General features: G+C 44.5%; 1 protein-coding gene across 6 annotated transcripts in view; it reads right to left on the reverse strand.

Moving 5' to 3' along the window:
• Positions 1–3,885: 3,885 nt before the first annotated feature.
• Positions 3,886–25,132, reverse strand: part of LOC130106800 (ceramide transfer protein) — a 44,167-nt gene continuing 22,920 nt past the window's right edge. Inside the window, exons 4-18 of one of the 6 annotated variants that reach the window (XM_056273347.1) lie at positions 20,159–20,266; positions 19,587–19,725; positions 19,025–19,108; positions 18,573–18,730; positions 16,207–16,299; positions 15,954–16,040; positions 15,576–15,668; positions 15,117–15,194; positions 14,205–14,300; positions 11,588–11,720; positions 11,366–11,436; positions 11,138–11,266; positions 4,559–4,688; positions 4,206–4,336; positions 3,886–4,024 (exon numbers count right to left, since the gene is read on the reverse strand). In XM_056273347.1, coding sequence (XP_056129322.1) covers positions 4,209–4,336; positions 4,559–4,688; positions 11,138–11,266; positions 11,366–11,436; positions 11,588–11,720; positions 14,205–14,300; positions 15,117–15,194; positions 15,576–15,668; positions 15,954–16,040; positions 16,207–16,299; positions 18,573–18,730; positions 19,025–19,108; positions 19,587–19,725; positions 20,159–20,266 — 1,527 coding nt within the window. In that variant the 3' untranslated portion in view covers positions 3,886–4,024; positions 4,206–4,208. Of the gene's footprint in view, positions 4,025–4,205; positions 4,337–4,558; positions 4,689–11,137; positions 11,267–11,365; positions 11,437–11,587; positions 11,721–14,204; positions 14,301–15,116; positions 15,195–15,575; positions 15,669–15,953; positions 16,041–16,206; positions 16,300–18,572; positions 18,731–19,024; positions 19,112–19,586; positions 19,726–20,158; positions 20,270–25,132 lie in introns of all 6 variants that reach the window. The other 5 variants (XM_056273177.1, XM_056273257.1, XM_056273094.1 and 2 more) reach the window with 5 other exon arrangements.

Here is a 25,132-nt window from a genome sequence, read left to right on the forward strand (position 1 = left end):
GCAAGAGACAACCGAGGATTTGAAGATCTTGCTGCTGCTTGTAGCTGCTGGTTGGATGTGAAATGTTTACAGTGAACATGATGGCACCCCAGGATGTGGGGTGGTGTCACTGAAAGGACACAAGCCAGCCTGTTGCCACAGCAAACATTCACACCAAGAGACCGATGCAATGAAGAGACTCTTTGTTCATCCCAGTCACCAAAGGCCAAAGGCGGTGTCTTGATGTGGGCGAGGTGGCGGCTCGGTATCTTGAGTCGGCTGGCTCTTCACTCTAACCTGAGAGGAACCCAGGTCTTCAGAGGCCCTGTACTGTGGCTGCTGTTTATGTGCTGTGAAAAAACAAAACAAACCCCAAACAGCTGGAGTTGCTGCATTCACAGCCCCTTCAGACGACGAGCTGGACGGAGCCTTGCTCTTGTTGATTTAACGGCACTTTGGATGTTAGCAGACTCCTAAGGATGTCTGGGTGTTATTGGTAGGTGAGCTAGCAGACCTGAGCACAGATCTGAACCAGTGAAAATGCACAGCTCTTATTTTGAAGCTGTGCACACCTCTGCTGTCCCCACTAGCACAGCTACAGACGCACACATGAAGGAACCGTGTGGGTGGTGCTGCTCTTATTTTGAAGCTGTGCACACCTCTGCTGTCCCCACTAGTACAGCTACAGACGCACACATGAAGGAACCGTGTGGGTGGTGCTGCTCTTATTTTGAAGCTGTGCACACCTCTGCTGTCCCCACTAGCACAGCTACAGACGCACACATGAAGGAACCGTGTGGGTGGTGCTGCTCTTATTTTGAAGCTGTGCACACCTCTGCTGTCCCCACTAGCACAGCTACAGACGCACACATGAAGGAACCGTGTGGGTGGTGCTGCTCTTATTTTGAAGCTGTGCACACCTCTGCTGTCCCCACTAGCACAGCTACAGACGCACACATGAAGGAACCGTGTGGGTGGTGCTGCCCTTATTTTGAAGCTGTGCACACCTCTGCTGTCCCCACTAGTACAGCTACAGACGCACACATGAAGGACCATGTGGGTGGTGCTGCTCTTATTTTGAAGCTGTGCACACCTCTGCTGTCCCCACTAGTACAGCTACAGACGCACACATGAAGGAACCGTGTGGGTGGTGCTGCTCTTATTTTGAAGCTGTGCACACCTCTGCTGTCCCCACTAGTACAGCTACAGACGCACACATGAAGGACCATGTGGGTGGTGCTGCTCTTGTTTTGAAGCTAATGCACACCTCTGCTGTCCCCACTAGTACAGCTACAGACGCACACATGAAGGACCATGTGGGTGGTGCTGCTCTTGTTTTGAAGCTAATGCACACCTCTGCTGTCCCCACTAGTACAGCTACAGACGCACACATGAAGGACCATGTGGGTGGTGCTGCTCTTGTTTTGAAGCTAATGCACACCTCTGCTGTCCCCACTAGTACAGGTACAGACGGGCACATGAAGGAACCGTGTGGGTGGTGCTGGTGCGGAGTGTGACTCTCGTGGTTTGTGTCACCCTGGAAGAAGCTTTACCTCAGGACTGTCCTTCAATACAGAATAATGCCCACATCCTGTACACTCTGTCCAGCCGTGCTTGATAAAGACCATGTCAGACCTCTTACATCCCCAGACCACACCTCTGTCCAGCTTGAGACCTTAATTTATTACATAAAGCTCAAGAACTATACTATTGGCTGAAAAAAAGAAAAAAAATCACTTAATCTAAGACAATGTGTATTTATACATAGAAGAAAGTCAAATAAACTGTAGAAATTCTGTGTATGTCTCTCACTTGTGTATTTGCATGAGGCAGCTATCAGGGTATCAGAACACATCATCTCAGTAGACTTTACCCTCTCAGATACGCCAAGATAAACTGCATATCAGTACTAATACACATTCTGTCCAAAATAAACTGCACATCAGTACTAATACACAGTCTGTCCAAGATAAACTGCACATCAGTACTGATACATATCAGTACAAATACACATCAGTACTAATACACATCAGTACTACTACACATCAGTAGTAATACACGGTCTGTCCAAGATAAACTGCACATCAGTACTAATACATAACTACTAATACACATCAGTACCACTAAACATCAGTACTAATACATATCAGTACAAATACACATCAGTACTACTACACATCAGTAGTAATACACGGTGTGTCTGTCCTGCTTGTAGAGGCGACCCACAGCTTTAAAGACGGGTCAATGTACAAAGTACGCTGTGTTCGTTTCTGTTGTGTAACAATTTTAATTTACAGGACATTGTCAAATTGCATTACATGTAGTGCAAATAATAACACTTCTGATGTACAACTTAGAAATATACAAAGTGTGTAGACTCCTTGACAAAATATCAAAATTAAAAAGGTAACTGCATTCTTCAGCTGATGTTGCTCCTTTACCAAAACAAAACACAAGTCCAGATTCCCCGAGCCCTGCCTTTCACCCTGATGAAGTACTACCTGCCCAAACACCACCTGACAAGACAGGAAACAAATCCAGAGTCCAAAGCAAAGTCTTGAGGTAATAGGATATGAAATGTTGACCCTGACCCCCCCCCCCCCATTTTAGTGTCTGGATTAAAGCACATCTGGAGGTGGCATGCTCCGGACAGACGGCTTTCTTTAGGGTCAATTGTGGTGTCTAAGGCATCTTTGGGGGCAATTTTAACAGTCAAGGGACAGGAAAGCCACACCTTTTGTGCTGTAGTTTGTGAAATGTCCCGGAACAGTGCGGCTGAGGGCCTCGGGCGTCCATGACTTCCCGATGACAACGGTTCCTCTTACAATTCTGAAAACAACAATAGCGGGGAGTTGCTGAACCTCCCGGGCGTGTGCCACATTCAGTCAAAGGATCAATACATTTGTTAGGACAAGGTAAGGAAGGTTTTTCAGTGTTTCAGGAGTTGCCAGTGAACAAAAAAACAAGCCTCTAGGGCACTACAAATTTACCCCCCCCCCCAACCTCAACATGGCAAGAGAGCCTACTCCGACACCAGACGCTGTGGGTCGTCCGTTAAGATTTGTGACAGAAAGGATCACTCCAGGGAGGAATGGAGGTGATATACTAACAACAGACCAGGGCTGAACACCTATGGGTCACAACCAGTGTCACAAAAATACCACTTTATTGATATTCAGTTCAGCTGTGTCAACAGTACTGCCCCAAAGAAAGAAATGACGCTGATCAACTTGTCTTTCTTTTCTAAATCTACTCATTCCAGTTTCCTAGGCACCTTATTGTCACGGGATTCAAGCCTTTAACAGTCAATTCACATTGTGCACACTGGCACACCAGCTGCAAACTGCTCCTGGTCTTCCCTGTACAGTCCACTGGGTCCACCATGCTCTCTGACACACGTCACAAACAGTCTAGAAATATAAAGTCTCCCAGAAACATGAAGAAACGCGTTCAAAGCTCAAACGCTTTAAGCGCTGCCACCTCCATCAGACTGCGGGGGAGTCGTCACCAGAGGGACAGAAGGCAGAAAGACGGAGAAGAGGAGAGACTGTGGCACGTGTCGTCACGGTGATCTAGTCCTCCTCTCTCAGTACCAGCTTTAGCAGCAACACAACAAGCTCGATATTAGTCATTAAAGCAAACCAAGGAAGAGAAACATGTTATAAGAAAATATACAAAACAATTTACAAAAAAAAGTAATAATCTGTTACATTGATTTGAATAAACTGTTAAATTGATTCAAAAACCACTTTAGAAATTCTTGACTTGACATATAAATGCATATCCATGGGCAGCTGAAGGTGTTACGCCAGTGATGTGGCTAGAATGGTTACTACTGATGGAGTTAAAGCTGTAAACTAGTCTCTTCTTTACAACGACGTCGCTCGGGACAGCCTGGTTGGCAGGGGATCCTGGGTAATGTAGTTTGAATAGACATTCTGACAGGTCAATGGTTCATGTACTTGGTGGTAGCTTGTCTGATGTTGAGAAATATAGCCTCCCCAATGGAGAATCCCCTTCTTCTGGAGAACGGGGGGGGGGGGTCCTAAAAAAAATCCACAACTTACATATAATAATCCAAAAAATTTCCACATGTTCTGTCTAATATCTAAACCTATGCAGACCAACCAATTTCATTTTGGGTACTCTTCCAGACCTAAACAATCCCTTGGAAAAGCAGCGGCTTGTGAAGGTTTGAAAGAAGACCTGACTGCACGGTCAGGTACCTGTTAGAAGAGGATGGGTTTCCCAGCAGTTTTCTCCTGGACATAGGAGGTGAAGCGCTTAAGGAACTTGGGGTATTCCCTCTTGGCCACAGCTCTGAGAACCGAGGCCGGGGCCCAGCCTCCTGGGTTCACTACAGCCAGACAGAGAACCAGGATCAGAAAACAGTATTAAGAGCGCCCACATTTTCCAGTTACCACTCCTGAATGAATTACTGAACAGCAGCGCTGTATAGAGCTCAGGTCCTTCTGTTTCTGGACACACGGTTGTTAGATAGTGACATCAGAAGAAAAAGAAAGAGTAGATATTTGATATTGGGGGGAAAAAAAACTGGTTTGATTTTAGCAGGACTCACCGTTGGCAACGTAAGTGATCTTACAGAGGATATTGTCTCTGCTGATTTCCTTATCTCCCTCTGGTGGGCTGACCAGGGTCTGACAGATCATCGCCACATTGATTTTGGCACGAACACACCGGTTGGTGGGCTGGAGGTGGAACAACATCGAAGTTGGAATGATGTTCAGAGAGGAATGGAAAGGGGAGAGGAATGGAAAAGGGGGGGGCAGGGGGGGAGAGAGAGAGAGAGAGAGAGAGAGAGAGAGAGAGAGAGAGAGAGAGAGAGAGAGAGAGAGAGAGAGAGAGAAAGAGAGAAGCGTAGGTTTCAAATCCAAGTCATGTTACAGCTGCTCTATATCACATTAGAGTCACCTGACAAAGTAGGCTGTGTAGGCCAGCTGTTCCCAAACAAAGAATCCTACGGCCCACTCAGGACGATAGCCCTGTTCCATCAACACACAAGAAGAATTTGGCCCATGTCCCAGTAGCACTTTCATTTCATTAAGACAGGCAAGTATTCAATACTAAATCACATCGTCTTCCAAGCCTAATTAATTATTCATACCCATATAATCCAGCAGCCAGCCAGTAAATACTGAAACACACTGCCACAGCCATATCCTGTAGTAGGCCCATTTCACACTGTATTTAAGTGCATTCCCTGTGCGTTATACAACTTTGACATACAAAAAAAAATTTAAAGCAGAAGAACAAATTTGATTTTTTATTTTGAATTATATTATTTTAAAAGTGATAAAATGTTTTGAGTGTATACATTTGCAACTCTTTAAAAAAAAAGTCTGCAAGCCCACTTGCAATGCCTATGTGGACCACTAGTGGGCCGTGGCCCACACTGGGAAGTGCTGGTCTACACTAATCATTCAAGTGTTTTGCCCATTTGCAAATGTAATGCATTTTTGTATTGTTTTATTGGTGACCTGCAGGGTCCAAAATTTACTTTTTGGCTTACCAGCTAAGGGGATTGGTAGATGAAAAAATCTACCAGCCAAGCATATTTTTTACCGGCCAAAATAATTAGTAGCCTTTTTTGTGCCATACATTTTCATTACATATCAATGAGGGGATAAGGTATTGTGTTGAATAAAAGCTTTTAAAAATGTGACAAGAGCAGATCTGACGCAAAAATATTTTTATGTAAAATTAGTCAGTGGTTAAACGATAAAATGTTACAAGTATGATTTCATGTTTTATTTGCAGTATTATTATAACTACTCTAGTGCTCTACATGCCCGTCCCTAGTCCCAGACTACTTCTAACTCTACAGCAGCCACTCTCTTTGCACCGTCCATGAAGTCTGGCATCCTGCTCCTGACAGTCTTGGTGCCACAGATCAACAGCACTGGTTGGGTCATACTCCCTGATCTAGGGAGATGACAGCTGCTCCGTCAGTGAATCCCAGAGTGTGCCTGAGTTGAGGTTGGACCGCCAGTCAGTTTTAACCTGTTTCATGGTGTTGAAGCTAGCACACAGCTAACGTTAGTGCAAGCTAGGTGTCACATACTAGTGCTAGCTGGCTAACGTTAGCTACAGCCAGCACTTTGTTTACGCTGCAAAAGGATATTTTGAGATGACAACTACATTCACTTACTCGCACATCCATTTGAAGTCGGAGGGTGGTCTCGCCTTCTTGCCAATGGCATGCACAGTCCTAAACATGTTCTGTATTTTCCTGCTGGTCTGCTCGGACATGGCTATTAGTGCCTTTACGGAGGATGTTGCGAGGACAGGCTCCGACTGAGCCCGAGAGGCCTTCATACAGGTAATGTGACATCTGGAGGTCTCATGTTCCCTGATGGTTTCTACCTTCATTATCTTGTTACCGATGACAAATGAACTGCTATGGTTTTTGGCATCCTGGCGACAGACGGAGCAACTCACTATCATGGTCTTTGCGTTATACTCCAGCCAGCCTCTCGCACCTCCTTTATCGTCGTACCTCCACTTTTCACTGAACTTTCTTTTGTTCGGTTTGGTGGTGATGGTGGCTTCTTCCTCCTCTTCAGGGCATGGTTGTCTTTTTGATGGTGGTTTTGCGCCTTCTAAATATCACCACGTAACTGGTGTTGCTTGCTAATGTTAGTTAAAAGAATAGAGTAGGCCAGTACCGAGTTTGACAGGTGCTGCCTTCATTGTTCCTCTCGAGTGTGTGCGTAATGTTACCCGCCAGTAGCGTCTAGCAACATTCTAATGCACTTTGGTTGGTTAATTTCTGTTATTGTTGTTGCTGTGTTATCGTTCTAATGTACTTTGGTTGGTTAATTTCTGCTATTGTTGTTGCTGTGTTATTGTTCTAATGTACTTTGGTTGGTTAATTTCTGTTATTGCTGTTGCTGTGTTATTGCTGTTGCTAAGGAGAGAGAGAGGGAGAAAGATGGGGGGATTAAGTGGTTGGATTTCACTTTTTTTTGTTACTCGCCATGTGGCGGGTAGGCTTCTGAGATTTACTCGCCAATCAGAAAATCTATTTGCATTTAGCGGGTGGCGAGTGTTAATTTCGGACCCTGGTGACCAGAATAAGATGTACAGTGGTACATCAAGGAGAGGCCGTGGTTACGGTTCGACTTGACAAGATGTATGATGACATACTGACGTGTGCAAGATGCTACATGTGGTCATCCAAACACATGGTTTAACATATAAGGACATAACTAATGGCCATCCAGTCCTCACAAAGTCATAACAGTAAATGTACCCAAGCATATGACCTTAACCTTTCACTTCGTGATGGTTTAGTCAGCCAGAAACAAACAAGTAGGCAGAAGAAATGTGTGTTACACCTACATGTCGAAGTTGCAGTCTACCTACTACTATATCCAGCATGATTTATATTGCAAATATTGCTCCTGACTGAGCTGGGAGCCTGTCTATATTCCCTCAGACTATGTTCCCACACCCTAACCTAACCATATCAAATCATGAGGGAATACAGGGCTGAGCCCGAATGAATGAGCCACAACAACTCAGACAAGACAAAAGTAGAGTGTTTGTTCCTATAGTACAACACAATTGCCAACTAAACACTATCACCACAACAACCTCTTAACAACTGTCAAGCACTGTAGTGGAGAGACGAGGACCTGGGGCTGTTTTGCCACCACATGACCAGGAAACCTCACAATCATTAGACCTACCATGAATTCCTCCCTGTATTAGTCTATTCTTAAAGACAAAGGTAAACAATCAGTCTTACAGATAAAGCTTGGCTGAAACTTGATCACAGCAACAAGACCATGATCCATTGCATGACAGTGAAGGCAGGAACACACGATATGATTTATAGGCTGATTGTAATCCGAAACTGGCCATGACAGCCATTTTTGAGACTGTGCACAGTCTGCACCAGTCTACATAAAATAGGGTGGGTCTCCATGGGCAGTTGGCACACATTATCTTGTAGGGTGTGGGGGATTAAGATTCAAATCATTCACTGCCCAATCAAGCTGTCCACCACTAGGAGCGGTCACAATTATATCAAATATGTTAGTTTTACAACTGAATCCGGCCACTGAGGATGCACAAGCCAGTGCATTCTTAGTGCCGGTCCCAAGCCCGGATAAATGGGGAGGGTTGTGTCAGGGAGGGCATCTGGCGTAAAACCTTTGCCAAATCAAATATGTGGATCATAAATCAGATTTCCGTTCCATATCGGTTGAGGCCCGGTTTACCAATGATCGCCACCGGTACTGTTGGCCAGCGGGGTGCCAGCGGAAACTATATGCTACTGTTGGGAGAAGGAGATGGGGAAGGCATGTCCAGAGGCAGTGGGAGGGGAGGAAGGTTAGGACTGTGGAGGTGAGAGTCAGAACTTTGAAAGTTGGCACAATGACTGGTAGAGGGAGAGAGCTGGCTGATATGACGGAAAGAAGAAAGGTAGGCATACTGTGTGTGCAAGAGACCAGGTGAAAGGGGAGTAAGGCCAGGAGCATAGCAGGTGGGTTCAAACTGTTTTTATGCACCGACGGCTTGGAATAGACTCCCCCAACAAATAAGAGAAGCAAAGTCCATTGATAGTTTTAAGAATCAGCTCAAGACCCATTTTTATGCTCTTGCTTTTAATTAATTCCACTTTATATTTCTTTTTCTCTTATTTTTTTTATCTTGTACTGTGGTTTTATTTCTTGCCTTGTTTTATGTTTTTTTTGCCTAGGTCTGTGTTTTATTACTTTTAACTTATTTTATCTGTATTGTTGTTTTATTGTTTCCCTTGTTTTTAATGTAAAGCATTTTGAGCTGCATTTTATGTATGAAAGGTGCTATACAAATAAAGTTTATTATTATTATTATTACAAAGGTATAACGTTGATCAGGCAGGAGTCTCCGTGGTCTATGATGTTCGTGGATGGCATTGTGATCTGTAGCAAGAATAGGGTGTAGGTTGGTGTAGGTGCAGGCTGAGGAGAGCCTGGAGAGGTGGAGGTATGCACTGGAGAGAAGAGGAATGAAAGTCAGTAGGATGGTGAGGATGCAAGGAGTGGAGGTAATAAAGGTGTATGAGTTTAAATACTTGGGGTCAACTGTTCAAAGTAACAGGGAGTGCAGAAGAGAGGTGAAGAAGAGAGTGCAGGCAGAGTGGAGTGGGTGGAGAAGAGTGTCAGGAGTGATTTGCGACAGAAGGGTACCAGCAAGAGTTAAAGGGAAGGTTTACAAGATGGTTGTGAGACCAGCTATGTTATATGGCTTGGAGACGGTGGCATTGACGAAAATACAGGAAGTGGAGCAGGAGGTGGCAGAGATGAAGATGCTAAGATTTTCATTGGGAGTGATAACGAAGGACAGGATTAGGAACAATTATATTAGAGGGACAGCTCAGGTTGGACGGTTTGGAGACAAAGCAAGAGAGGCAAGATTGAGATGGTTTGGACATGTGTGGAGGAGAGATGCTGGGTATGTTGGGAGAAGGATGCTGAATATGGAGCTGCCAGGGGAAGAGGAAAAGAGGAAGGCCAATGAGGAGGTTTATGGATGTGGTGAGGGAGGACATGCACGTGGCTGGGATGACAAGAGGAAGGTGCAGAGGACAGGAAGAGATGGAAACAGATGATTCGTTGTGGTGACCCCTAACGGGAGCAGCCAAAATTAGTAGTAGTTTTACAATTGAAATCTGGACAAGTATGAGCTCGTCCGCAAGTGTAGCAGTTGTGACCAGTGTTTGTAATCCGCAAATGTCCATCCAGCATGTGTGATGCTGAGTCTTTTTCCAGTCAATCAGGACTTTAAAAGTCTTCTAGTGTGTTTCCAGCTCAAGTCTTTAATCAAATGGTTGAAAAGATCAGGATCAGGGTTTTGAAGTCAAGTTTCAAACCACATTAGCAATCTTTACATGCAGATTTTCATCTATCCAAATGAATTCTATCTGACTCAAAATTCCAAATGAACTGTTTGTAAGTACATCAAATGTGGCGATAAGGTCAAGGTGTCCGTTTCTGTCTGCAATATATGTAGTGCAAACATAACTTCTGTGCATGCAGAGTAGCATTTAGCATCAAATTACCATAGCAAGTCCTGTCAATACAGAAGTAGACACACCAACATTAAATTCAAACTGGCATATTCAGTCTGATCCACGCTTCATTGAGTGTTGTGCAGATGATTTTATACTTATCTGTTGTGTTAGCTTTTTGTTGTCTACCCTGCTTTGTTTTGATTTTATGCTGTCTGATACAGTGCTGCTTGTTTTTTACTGTGTTCTGTAAGGTGTCCTTGAGTGCGCCCACAAATAAAATGCATCATTATTATTATTATGAAATGAAATTAAAAACTGAGATTTCCCCTCAACTCCACCAATTTACATCACCACTTCATTTGTGAAGAAGTGCACCTGTACCTCCTTTATCTAATTAAGTCAGAAATGGGCTAGATAGTAAGCTCAACTATGTTGAAGGCTTTCAAAGTGTGGAGGTGCGTTTGTCCCTTCCAAGGACCTGTAAAGTACACAACCATACAAACTAAGACTCAACTGTTTATATGGCTAGCTAATGGATCGTAAAAAGGTGTACACGGCCTCTTTCCATTGGATGGAATTTTCAACTGTACAGAGCTCAATCAGTTAACGCCCTTCCGATTTAGGTATTTATATGAAGTTAATCTTTCCGACTGAGCGATCAATCAGATTATTTAGCTGCATGTAAACACAGCCAATGAGATGCTGCTGCAGGACTTGTGCAGAGCCATATGTCCTTATGGGACAGTTTGGGGTGTGCAGAATTCTTGTGACACAATGGAGAAGAATTAAACCATTCAGAAAATGATTGCTTTGGGTTGCTGCTGCTAAAGGGGGTTCTTTAAGATACTGAATCATTTAGTTAATTCCCAGAAAAATCCCCTTTCTGGGATTCTACACCTGGATTATTGAGTATGCATCAAGACATTTACTTAATTGTTCAATCTTCATATAAGTGTCCACATGCTGTGATGTGTCATTTCTAACAGGAGGTTAGATGTATGTACTGTAAGGACTGAGCGATGCCTCGCTATGTCAACTTACATAAAACACTAGCACTGAATGAGGGAATACGTGCTTTTGCATACAACTGTATGCAGTGCTGTAATTATATGCTACTCATACATTCAGACTTACAGGGGCGTTGTCATGGTCAACAGAGAAGTTACAGACCAGCCATGTGTCAGGGTCATTCTCATTGGTGGCTAGGATCTTTCTGATGGCTGACAAGTACAGGACATCTCTCTGAGACGCAGGCCACACTCTCTGGAACAAAACCATAAAAGAAGCAACAGAGCTGTATTGATAAAAACTAAACCAATATTGTAGCATTAATTCAACCAATGTGATGTGATTCCAGCTTACCTTGTGTGTCTGGTACACAATGATAGCATTATCTGAGAGCGTTTCCACAACATTGAAGTTTTCGATGGTGGCTGAAATATTTAAGCGTTGATTCAGAAACAGTGAAACCAGATGGCTATGAGAATATTTTTATAACAAAGATCGGTAGCCAGGATGGAACTATCATAAACAAAAAATTATGACAGTGATGATGTTGACTGCGATGGATGAAAGTACACATACTTTCCCAGTCCATCCGGACAGCTGTATCCCAGAAGTAGTGGCAGACCTCATGTCCTGTCACACCTTTAACAGCATGTGTGGCTTTGAGTGGGTCCAGGACAATACCATTTTCCTCCACTTCTCTCCTGTACACCTGAGACAGACAGACAGACAGACAGACAGACAGACAGACAGACAGACAGACAGACAGACAGACAGACAGACAGAGAGACAGACACACACACACACACACACACACACACACACACACACACAGAGTACCAAGAGTTTGAGGGAGAAAAAAAATCCCATAAAATTTTACAGTTTACAGTGAAAACTATGACCTAATGAAAAATATCACCTACAAGCCAAAATAAGTCAGATTGGAAGTCATTAAAAGAGAAAAAGGAAGATAAATCAATCCAGCTAGCACAATGGCTGAATGAATTAACACTTTGTAAATAATTATTTATGACAACACTTGCATTATACAAAAAGTGAACATTGTTTGCACATTGACAACAGTGAACATTAACCCTGTTTAATCGCTACACAACATAATTGTGAGCTTCTTACTTTTGTGCTGAGACAGGCTTGCACTCAATTTAAATGGCCTGCTAGGAATCAGGAACCAGGAACACTTTATTTGTCATTTCATTTCATGTATGCCAGTACATATATCCAAACTAAAAATAAAAAAATTAAAAAAATCACTGTCCAAGAGAATGAACACCAGCCAGGATGACCGTCAGAACTGCCGGTCTGCATGGGCTAGCAGTTAGCTTAGCCTGCCCCACTTCCACATCCTATCAGACTGTCCTCGGTGCTTCCTCCTCGTGTGCAGCTCCAGGCAAGGGCCGTGGTCCTTGGGCCCGCTGGATGCAGCAGACCAAGCTCTCCCAGCTGATCCAACAATAGCTCTCCTAGCCAGACACCCTCAACTAACTCCCCGCACTCCACACGACGACACCAAAAACACCAGTCAATGCCAGGCGAGGCCGCTGCCAGACCGCCCTCGGTGTTATCGGAATGGCTGGTCTGCATGGCCTAGCAGTTAGCTTAGCCTGCTCCGCTTCCATGTACATCAGACCGCTCTCGGTGTTACCTCTTCAGGCACAGCTCCAGGTAGGGCCATGGTCCCTGGTTCCACAGGACCAGCAGACCAAGCTCTCCCAGCCATCAAACGAAGACAAAACTTAAACACAGACATGGACAAAGACACTGCATGGATGGTACTGGGTGAGGCTGCTGCAAACATGAATTCGCACCGCCATCTTCCCACACTGGTACTGGGTGGGGCCACTGCAAATGTGAATTCATGTCGCCATCCTCCCACACCTGTACTGGGTGAGGCCGCTGCAAACGTAAATTCATGCCGCCGTCTTCCCACACCTGTACTGGGTGGGGCCGCTCTAAAGGTGAATTCATGTCACCATCTTCCCACACCTGTACTGGGTGAGGCCGCTGCAAACGTAAATTCATGCCGCCGTCTTCCCACACCTGTACTGGGTGGGGCCGCTGCAAACGTAAATTCATGCCGCCATCTTCCCACACCTGTACTGGGTGGGGCCGCTGCAAACGTGAATTCATGTCATCATCTTCCCACACCTTTACTGGGTGAGGCCGCTGCAAACGTAAATTCATGCTGCCGTCTTCCCACACCTGTACTGGGTGAGGCCGCTGCAAACGTAAATTCATGTCGCCGTCTTCCCACACCTGTACTGGGTGAGGCCGTTGCAAACGTGAATTCATGTCGCCGTCTTCCCACACCTGTACTGGGTGAGGCCGCTGCAAACGTAAATTCATGTCGCCGTCTTCCCACACCTGTACTGGGTGGGGCCGCTGCAAACGTGAATTCATGTCGCCATCTTCCCACACCTGTACTGGGTGGGGCCGCTGCAAATGTAAATTCATGTCGCCATCTTCCCACACCTGTACTGGGTGAGGCCGCTGCAAACGTAAATTCATGCCGCCGTCTTCCCACACCTGTACTGGGTGAGGCCGCTGCAAACGTGAATTCATGCCGCCATCTTCCAAAACCTGTACTGGGTGAGGCCGCTGCAAACGTGAATTCGCACCGCCATCGTCCCACACCGGAAGCAAAAATCCGTTAAAGCTTTCCGTTAAAGAGGAAAGTTAGTGACAAAATTATCAAATTTCGCTAAGAACTCCATGTATTTTAACAGTCATAGTTCAAAATGTGTCATTTCCTCTTTTTCTCTCAATTAGAAAATGTATCTTAAACTTCAGAATTGAAGTAACAAAGAAGTTATGTGTTCAAAGATGCAGTGTTTATTTGGGGTTGGAAATGGCCCAAACAAAGGGAAAGGCAAAACTTTGGGGCCAAAGAATTTTCAAGATTTTTGTGACCCTGTTGGCAAATTATTTTCTTTCTTGTCATTCTTTAAAGGGATGTAAGAGTATGGAGTTGACTACACATCAGCACCCTGAAACAGTACTATTTCAGTCTTGCTAAAAAGCAACTCATCAGGGTCAGCACTTGCCATTGTGAGGGCTTGAATTCAGGCCTTAAGATTAAAAGGACAGTAACCATACCAAATTCACCAAAACACATCTGTAGAAATGTTCAAAATCAGGACAAAGAGCAGAATAACTTTGATTGTTAGTCTCCACTCACCTTCATCTCTCCCTCCTCTATCACCAGCTGCCAGTTGGCATCTCCTCCCATGTCCTGAAGGGAGTAGGTCATATGACTCTGCACCATCTCCTCCACCTGAGTGACAGACAGACATTTGGATGCACTGGATTTGGGAGTTTCTTTGAAAAAGGGATGTGATGCTTAAGTCAAATACTTGAAAAATAAAATTTAAAAAAAAACAGAACCCCTACAGTAAATATCATACGACATTCAAGACCCTTTGATGAGTCACTGGAGCCAAATAAAAAAAACCCAAGCATTTTTTTTGTAAATCTTAATATCCTGCAACTGAGCAGTGACACATTCTGGGAGACACTGGGCCTTGGGGAGTTTCACAACAATAATGGAAAATATATCTGAGCCTTCTCCAGGGTTTTATTCAAAACTCCCACAATGCATGCAAGAGAGCGCATAGCCTACTTAGATCCATGCCTACTCATGCTGAGGCAGACACAGTGGAGTGTTATTAGAAAGGGAGAAGGTGCGAATTAAGAGATTTCACTAGTCGAGTCATGCAGCACCTGCTGACCTCTACACCAGACCAACACTGGGTGGTATGAAATCAGCAACGTAATGAAGAAATGACGTCAGTCACTCCAGGAAGTTCCAATATGCCCTGCTAACATTTTTCTGTTAATTAAATTAACAATCTTTACATCCAAAAACCAACCACCTGAAACCATGTCTTAACCTACAAATTATGCTGATAAATATTTTTGAGAATCCAAGGAAAGAATGTGATCAACAGTCTATTCAGTCTGTGTCTCTGGAATCCTGGAGGGACAGTTTAATAATCATTCCAATGCCATCTGCGCTCTGTGGCAGCTGTGGAAAGCAGTGGGCAAAGCTTGCCCCTGCAGATAGGTGGTGCTCTCTGATGAACAACTGTACCTGGATGCTGAATCTGTGAATGTCATCTGAAGCACTGACTAGCTCAACGGAGGACAGGGAGGAGGAATGGCTATGGGGCTATACAGCAGAGACGAGGATTCAAAGAGAAAGGAATGAGAAATCAAAGCACCGTGAAGGAGTGACAGTGAAGCAGACAGCACCACTACCCTTTGCAGCGCCACATTTCTTGAAAAACAATCAACAACTTTAAATAGCTCTGGTAATTCCTAGAAATAAAAGGACTCGAAAAAGAACAAGCACAAGCTGAAATTCACCTGTTAGGCTGGCTAAATGTCAACAGATAACATGCACACATTATAAGTACGATGCTGCTTGCACGTTGATTTGGATATTGGCTTACAAAAAGAGGAGGTACGGTAGATCGACCAGCCTGAGTTAGGACACAATAGGATGGAAATCAAGTCCATAATGAAGAGAAAATAAGGGCATATGGAGTACCTTAGAGGCAAATCGGTGTGTACCAATGGTGGAGTAGGCATCTCCAGGGGGAACAGGAGTGAGACGAGGTAGTCTCACCTTCTCTGACTGGCACTGAGGACAGAGGGTAAGACTTGGGTGAAAACTCTACTTTGAAAATGTGAAAACAATACAAAAAACTGAAAGAAAACCAAGGAAGACAGGGATAGAGAGAGAGAGAGAAGTCATCTGTCATTTCTGTCAATCTTTCTTCATTCATTCATTACATTAATTCAAGAAATTGCAATGGCGCTTATTGACAAATAATGCTTTCTCAATAAAACTCATGAGTAATACCCACAACCCTCCGAACAGGGCAGAATAATATTAATGCGGAGCAGTGACAGGTCTTGACCACACCTGCTCCTCGATCTTGTCCTGTCTGTCCAGAGCCGCTTCCACAGCATCGAAGAACTCATCCTCATTGATGAGACTGTTGGGCCCCTCCTGTGAAAAAGCAACAAGAGGGTCAATAATAGGAAAGCAGTCAGCATTTGGAAAACCATAACAATGTATGTTGATCTGAATGCTGACGCCGATAAGCCTAAGTGGCAGCCAAGCTCTGGTCTGGCATATCTAGTTAGGCCCAATCCTTTCATCCAATCCATCTTGCCTCGTAGTCTGGGCCCCCGTAGTGAGACTTCTTCTTCAGTTCATTCATTGCAGACTTGTATGCATCCTCTACCCTTCTCCTCTTCTCCAGCTCCTGCACACAGAGGCAGTATCACAGGCATGAGTCAAACCCTCTACCCACCTGCATTTACAGAATGAACAGCAGTAAATAAGAAGAAGAATGGACATAAACCCATTCAAACATCTATTTTGCCCATAACAAATTTTCTATATTCAATTTCTCCACACTCAAAAGTTGTGGTGTTTCACAGCTAGAGGTAACCTCCGCCTAAAGTACAACACAGTCTATCAGTTTACCACTGATATACGGAAACACTAGAGAGGTGGAAGCAACACCTATTCTGCAAATCCCTTCCTGGTGTTTAGCATCCCACTAATTCCTGACTACACATCCATATGTCCTGAACTATGGTCCAACACAGGTTGTGAAACAATCAAACGGACCCACCATCCCATTGGGCTGTGCATGCCACTCAAACGGGTACAACCCCCACAAAGTGTCGCACTCACGGCCCGAGGCAAATAAACAGACCTCAGAAATGAACCCAGGAACAATAGGTTGTTACTATCGACCTCAGAATAAGGATTATCTTCCAGCTTCAGATGTGCTCACCGTGCCCACACCATGGAGTACCAAAACCTGGCCAACCAGCCCGAGAACTTTTATCCATACAATGAGAACGAAGGAACCTTAACACAAAGGAACCAACAATGTGGAATTACAGTTAGAAAGCAAGGTCAACAGAGCACAACAAGAAGCTTAAGTTTCATACTCATTTCAGTACCATTCCCATCAGGCAAAGCATGCAACTTGCAGCAATTGCGGTTGAAGAATCTATTGCAAAACAAAACAAAGCTTCCAAGAAAAAAAGGTCAGTATTTGGAAGGAAAATAAGAAAAGAACCAATTAAGTAAAGTCTGAAGTGTTGTCAAAGTCTAGAAAAGGAAGACTAGGCTCAAATCAAATGTGTGAACATCTTGTAACTATCTCATTGTTTCAAGCAGTGGGAAGACATACAAATGGAGACCTACTGTAAAGAAGAGGCTGCATGTCTGGAGTGGGACCCAGCTCTGTCTTTGGTATTTGAGTGCCTCTGTCCTCCATTGTAGGGACGGCTTCCAGAAATTGCACCACGATGTCCGGCCAGTCATTCTTTTAATTCACTCTCTTTGCACGTGTTTGTGAGCCTTTCCTCTTTTTTGTGTGCTTGTGTGTGTGTCCCTAACTCAATATCTGGCAACTTAATCCACATCAGCAGCTAGACTGCAGGCAGACAGACACAAACACATATAAATGCTGTAGCTGGGTAGTTTCAGTCTGGTAGTCTAAACCAACTGAAAGCTCTTCCTGCCTTTCGTACCTTTTAGGGTTGGGCAATGTGCGTTGAGAGCACACACACACACACACACACACACACACACACACACACACACACACACACACACACACACACACACACACACACAAACTGGTTTTGCAACATCAGCTGAGCTCAGTGGGATAAGCGTGTGACGTGTTAAGCCACAGGAAAATACCTTTGCAGACTCACATCCATCTCATGAGAGAGAGACAGCGCTGGCTGTCAGATGGGGTAATAGTCTGTCACTTTTACATTTTCTGGTTAAACCAAATATCAACAAATTATTTCTAATTACAAATTAGCAATTGGGGGTTCAGTTCCTTGCTCAAGAGCAGCACCATTAAAATTTTTGTTCAGGAAGATTTTTTCATTGCCTTTTCACCACCTAGATGATCCAGAGATTCAAACAAGCAACCTTTCACAACCAAGGTTGGCAAATCTGCTACCACCAACTCCAGAGAAAAGTCTATTCTTCTTGGTGTGTGGTCTGTTCTAGAGATTTTACCATCAGGTTTATGCTTTTGAACAAAACAAGTCTACATTCTAAAGAATGAAGCGCTGAAAAAATGTTTTTACTTGTGTAGTTGCCACTGCTGTGCTGAGACACGTAGCTTGAATTTGACATTTTTTTCACAGGAAGGACGAAAAAGCTAACTTCAAGAGACCACTAGACATTGCCTTCCCACTCCAGCAAAAAAGCCCATCATCGAGTCTGGCATGAAAAAGTGATTTTTTTATTCAGGTAATCCTGTCTGGTCCACGCAGAACACGCGGTACTGAAGTATACGTAGCCTCAGCGGCTGTGAAACACCAGCCTGTCTCTAAAAACAACAGAGAAGGGACAATTATACTCCTCACTCACTGCTAAGCCCACACAGATATATATGGCTGTTGACACGCCCACTGAGGACATGCCTTTCATTCCTGCAAAGCAAAGCTTATGAGGGACATTTGTCTTTACCTCTTCATGGTCAAGTATACACACCTTGTCCAGTCTCTTCTGCCAGCTGTCCTCTCGTTTGACCATCAGCTCGATGCAGTGGGACAGGGTTGACAGGATGCCGGCTGTGGTGGCCTTGAAAGTAATAGCTTCACCCTTGAAGTCAATACCATTGACACCTTTGGGACTGGCAGGGGGAAATACTGACACACACAAAAAAAAAGAGACAGACCGTTATGATAAGGAAGGTGATAACTGTGAGGGGGGGGATCTATGTTTGTACAATTTGTAAAAATTTTAAATAAAAAAATTCCATGTTTATAAATGTAATATTTTTCCAAATATTATAAAATCTACTGTTTATCAAAGCCCTGGCAGCCGAATTGATGCTCATCTGAGACACTTTTAATGGGAACGTACCTCTGGTCTCACACACACACACACACACACACACACACACACACACACACACACAGGCTCATGCTGACAAAACTCACATTTCTCCTTGCTGCCGTTGTTGTTGTGAAGATAGTCACTGTCAGGCCGTGTGGTGCTAGGGAAGTCATCTTCATCCTCCTCCACTACTGGAAAAAAATCCCAAAGCAATCCATCATCTACAGTATCTCCAATCTACCCATCTCTTCCCCAGTAGAGCAAATGTTGTCTTGGCCAGCTAACTGAGACGGATTTACACCACCAGCTGAAGACAGGGATCATCATTTCTAGTCATTTGTTTGTTAAGCAGCGACAACGTATTTCCATTCCCCAAGAGTCGGCAGACTGATCCACTTTCTTTGAGCTTTTCCAAACAGTGAAGGGGACACAAAGTTCACAACAAAACTGCATTATTTGGATTCACCTCTGCGGGTTCAAACTGTGTGAGGAAGCAGGATAGATATGAATGACTTGAAGCTCTGAAATCATTTGGTGTGTAAACCTCCACTGGGACAGGAAATTAAATCAATAGCCATTTATCAGGGTGAGCAAAATGAGTTTTAGGCATTTTATTTACTGCTTTTACACAAATATCCATCTGATCTAACAGATAACCCAAGTTACCTCTGTCTCTCTGGAACTCATCCTTGGAAACGGCATCAGCACAAGAGTCAAAGTATTTCTGCAGTGTGTCCACTTGTCTGCACAAAATGTCCCGGAAGGTCTCCATCTCAGCCAGCTTCTCACGCAAGCTGTGGCCCTTCTGAGAAGGGAAAAATGGAAATAGACACCAAGAAAAGAAAAAAAACATAGAAAAAGATGCAGAGGGAGACGCAAAGAGATTTGATAACTCGGTATAATTGTAAGAGCTACAAATATAACTCTGACTATAACATACAGGTACAATTGAATAACAGTGCAGAAATCGAAATTGTTTCTGCGGTCATTATCACCAACATACATGTATTTAACTGTGGTGCATTGCAGGCATATCCTGAGCCTCTAACCCTAACGCTCAAAAAAGAGTAAAGTTCTGGGATACTTTATTTTACTAGCCCTAACAGGGTGGTCGCAGGACTCTTCACACTGGCGTGAGAACAATTTTGGCTGGAAAATCAATGTCATTTGAACAGTGACAATGTCAGAGATGGTACAAAAAATGGCTCAGATCAGGTTTGTCTCAAGTCATGTTTTACCTTGAAGGAAGATGTGGATGTGGCAGACAAGGCACTGGCAGCTGAGGTGAGGGACAACATGGAACCATGACGCCTCAGACTGGTCTCTGAACCATACCCCGACTCAGCCTGCTTCCAGGAGTGGGGGGGGGGGATTAAGTGGAAGTAAGGGAAGGAGATAGAAAATAGAGGAGGGAATGTTTATGTTCAGGGAGAAGAAGGACAAAAGGAAAGGAGAGCACAGAAGTGGGTGAATGATTGAAATGAAGAAAAGGGAAAAGAGATGAAAGGTAAGGGGTGACAGATGATAGGGATGATGGGAATGTGTGAGAGTAGGAAACGAGAACAAAACACATCAGGCAGTCTGCAATGTGAAATAAGAAGACACTACAGTTCACAGCAAGAGGCACAAAGAGAGAGAAATCTATTACAGTATTTGTCACTAAATAATGTCAAGCTTCCTGTCAGAGCAATGCACATCTATGGGATCTCTGCAGGCAAAGAAATTTGTAGACAGTGTGAAATAACTGAATATGCTGTTACATGATCGTACAAACGTTTCCTCGCACTGGGCACATGGACCTCAAATTATACTGCATGTGCAAGTGGAAAGACTTGTGTGACACTGTGACTTTATTATAGGCCCACTTGCAAATTCACTGGTCGGTCTCCTTGACAATATAGAGTGTGTGACTATGAGCAGATCTAATAGGGAGTGTGTGACTATGAGCAGATCTACTAGGGAGTGTGTGATTATGAGCAGATCTACTAGGGAGTGTGCGACTGAGCAGATCTGCTAGGGAGTGTGCGACTATGAGCAGATCTGCTAGGGAGTGTGCGACTATGAGCAGATCTGCTAGGGAGTGTGCGACTATGAGCAGATCTGCTAGGGAGTGTGCGACTGAGCAGATCTGCTAGGGAGTGTGCGACTATGAGCAGATCTGCTAGGGAGTGTGCGACTATGAGCAGATCTGCTAGGGAGTGTGCGACTATGAGCAGATCTGCTAGGGAGTGTGCGACTATGAGCAGATCTGCTAGGGAGTGTGCGACTATGAGCAGATCTACTAGGGAGTGTGACTATGAGCAGATCTACTAGGGAGTGTGACTATGAGCAGATCTACTAGGGAGTGTGTGACTATGAGCAGATCTACTAGGGAGTGTGTGACTATGAGCAGATCAACTAGGGAGTGTGCGACTATGAGCAGATCTACTAGGGAGTGTGCGACTATGAGCAGATCTACCAGGGAGTGTGTGACTATGAGCAGATCTACTAGGGAGTGTGTGACTATGAGCAGATCTACTAGGGAGTGTGCGACTATGAGCAGATCTACCAGGGAGTGTGCGACTATGAGCAGATCTACCAGGGAGTGTGTGACTATGAGCAGATCTACTAGGGAGTGTGACTATGAGCAGATCTACTAGGGAGTGTGTGACTATGAGCAGATCTACTAGGGAGTGTGTGACTATGAGCAGATCAACTAGGGAGTGTGCGACTATGAGCAGATCAACTAGGGAGTGTGCGACTATGAGCAGATCTACTAGGGAGTGGCAGTGACTTCACTTGTTCCTTTCAATGGCCAGCTCATGAGGGTGCAATAGTGTGAAGTTGCCAGCTCAGCAAAAGCACATAGGTTTACTGCAGATGTATTCAGCCACACAAACACACACACACATACACACACACACACACACACACACACACACACACACACACACACACACACACACACACACACACACACACACGTTAATCCAGTTTGTCCCACTTCCATGTGGCAGCATTGGTTTATTTAGTGAGATGGGAAAGCGTCATACTCCCTAGTCAAATACTGGATCAAATCCTCAAATCACATGAACTAGAACCAGAAGCCTCATGTATTCCTTTAACTTTGGGTCAGGACTCTAAATTAGAGTTTAGAACTTATGAGTATGTTTGTAAGAGTGTGTCTGACTGTTCATAGTATTTTTCACTGAAACTACATTTACTCAGCTACTGTTTGAGGATGAAGCCTAAACCTAAACCTAAACTCTCGGCTCCCTCGCAATTACCAATTCAATTCCCCAATTGGAAGTTTCTTGTGCCTGTAAAGAACTTGGCATGCTGAGGCATTTCTGAGGAACAATTTCATATTGAGGAACAGTGAGCAAGTAGAGGAGGAAGTCAGATGACAGACGTGACACATCACAGTTTCATTCCTCTGCTGGAGAAGCTTATGACACAGTAGGGTGACACAGTAGGGTGACAGAGGCTCAGAGCGTTTTAAAGAGACCACTGGTGAGCCGGACTGGCCACCTGAAAGGACTGAGTGCACAGAGCTGGAATGCTTCTGGATCGTTGATGGCCTGTTTTGGAGCCGTTTTATAGCTTTTTTTTTCCCTCACCCAGAATAAAATAGTCAAAGATGGGCATATTTATGTATACACAATACCCCAGTAGCACCAATTACAGAGGGGGGAAAAGGCAAAGCAAATGACAGAGCTATATTGTACTGCTGAGGTGGGACCAAAGGACCAAACAATGGCAATCCCATCCTTGTTCCAGGCAGATTTCAATTCAAATACACGAATGGCACATCATGCATATAGCCTTGTGATGGTAAGAAGATGGTGCACTGCTGCTGCAGATGCAACCAGGCACTCATAACTACGTCCCATGCTACTGACACTTTGGAAATTGAATTATCATAAAGACTGACAGTACTCTACTGAACAGTCACGCACCCTCAGATCCGTTTGAAAGAGTGATTGATCACCAGCCAGGAGTGGCAGGCAGCAAAGTACAATGGTAAAGCTAGCACTCACCCAGTATATCAGAGGTACTCATGAAAATTAGCAAGCATGCATATGGAAACTCACTTGTGCATGATAAAGGTAAGGTCCAATTCAGGTATCGTACAACACTCACTCATGTCATAAATAATACAGGCATATGAAATATAAACTCCACTGGTGAGTGACTGATTGTGAGCTAGCAGCATGCTAACATGCTAAAAAGCCCACCATTCGGCCATTCCAGCAGCCAAAGCAGAACAGGGCACTGCTGCAATCCTGACGGCTCGCCGGCCCCAACATGGCCTGCACTCTCCCCAAACACTCTTACTGTTCTGAAAATTTCCCTGTGTAAATCCAGTATTCCTGATTTCTTGGACACACCTTGCCAAGGAACAAAAAGCACAGAGGAGGATATAGAAGAGCAGCTACACAGGTTCAGCTCGGCTCACCTCGCAAAGAACAAAAAAAACAAAACAATCAGAAGCAGCAAAGCAATAAAAAACAAACAAACAAAAAACGCTAAAAAGCCATTTTGTCCTGAGAAGTTGGTGAAGAGGAAGGCACTGCCTGCTCCTACAGAGAGATGGACTGAGCAGTAGGAAGGAGATCTGACATTCCCCACCACAGCAACGCATCTATGCTTTCAGTTAGCTCTTCTATGAGCTTACACACACACACACACACACACACACACACACACACACACACACACACACACACACACACACACACACACACACACGAGCTGTGCCTTGCTGTGCATATCTGCAGACCACACACCCCGATATGTGAAACCTTCCCTGCTTGCCGTCCACGCTGCACAGCAGCATCCATTGCTGATGTTAGCAAGCAACTGTGACAGCCTGTGTATTGGTGTGTGTGTGTGTGGGTGTGTGCGGGGGAGAAATTGTGTACGCGTGTTTTAGAGAGCTGCCACCAAGCATGTCTAGGGGTGGTTTATATAACAGAGACATAACAAGTAAACTGGGTGGGTGAGTAAAGACGGGAAAGAAGGCTAGCCTGTACAAACGACAGAAAAGATGAGAGAGAGGAGAGAAAGGCAAAGAAGGAGGGAGGGGACAGAGAGAGTGGGAGGGAGCAACATTTGTCTTGAGCTGAAGCTTTGCTCACCAGAATCTCTCTCCTCTTATGTCTTTGTTCTGATTCAGTGAGATATGTTAGAAAGCATGAGCTGGGTCAACGCGGGGATCTGATCGTGTAAATAAAATGCCTAAGAAAAGGGTAGAGGAACTAAAGATTCATATGGAGGTTTCCCAATGCCACTAAAATCACCCCTATTTCAGAAATGAATGGAACAGTCTTCTTGGCAGCAGTGAGGGTTTGTGTCTCTTGATTTTTGCTGTTGTAAAAAAAAAGCTGACAAAAAAAAAAATATTGGATTGTTCATCAAGCGCTGCACTTGAGTGATAAAAAGGTCCCCAACAACTCATCAAACCTACATAAAAACCACCCAACAATACTGCTCAAACTGATTCTACTGCCATGCAGACAGACCACCCAACAATACTGCTCAAACTGATTCTACTGCCATGCAGGCGGACCACCCAATAATACTGCTCAAACTGATTCTACTGCCATGCAAACGGACCACCCAACAATACTGCTCAAACTGATTCTACTGCCATGCAAACGGACCACCCAACAATACTGCTCAAACTGATTCTACTGCCATGCAGGCGGACCACCCAACAATACTGCTCAAACTGATTCTACTGCCATGCAGGCGGACCACCCAACAATACTGCTCAAACTGATTCTACTGCCATGCAGGCGGACCACCCAATAATACTGCTCAAACTGATTCTACTGCCATGCAGACGGACCACCCAACAATACTGCTCAAACTGATTCTACTGCCATGCAGACGGACCACCCAACAATACTGCTCAAACTGATTCTACTGCCATGCAGGCGGACCACCCAACAATACTGCTCAAACTGATTCTACTGCCATGCAGACGGACCACCCAACAATACTGCTCAAACTGATTCTACTGCCATGCAGGCGGCCCACCCAACAATACTGCTCAAACTGATTCTACTGCCATGCAGGCGGACCACCCAATAATACTGCTCAAACTGATTCTACTGCCATGCAGACGGACCACCCAACAATACTGCTCAAACTGATTCTACTGCCATGCAGGCGGACCACCCAACAATACTGCTCAAACTGATTCTACTGCCATGCAGGCGGACCAC

The sequence above is a fragment of the Lampris incognitus genome, chromosome 1 (assembly GCF_029633865.1).
Source record: "Lampris incognitus isolate fLamInc1 chromosome 1, fLamInc1.hap2, whole genome shotgun sequence".
In the NCBI taxonomy this organism is placed as follows: Eukaryota; Metazoa; Chordata; class Actinopteri; order Lampriformes; family Lampridae; genus Lampris; species Lampris incognitus.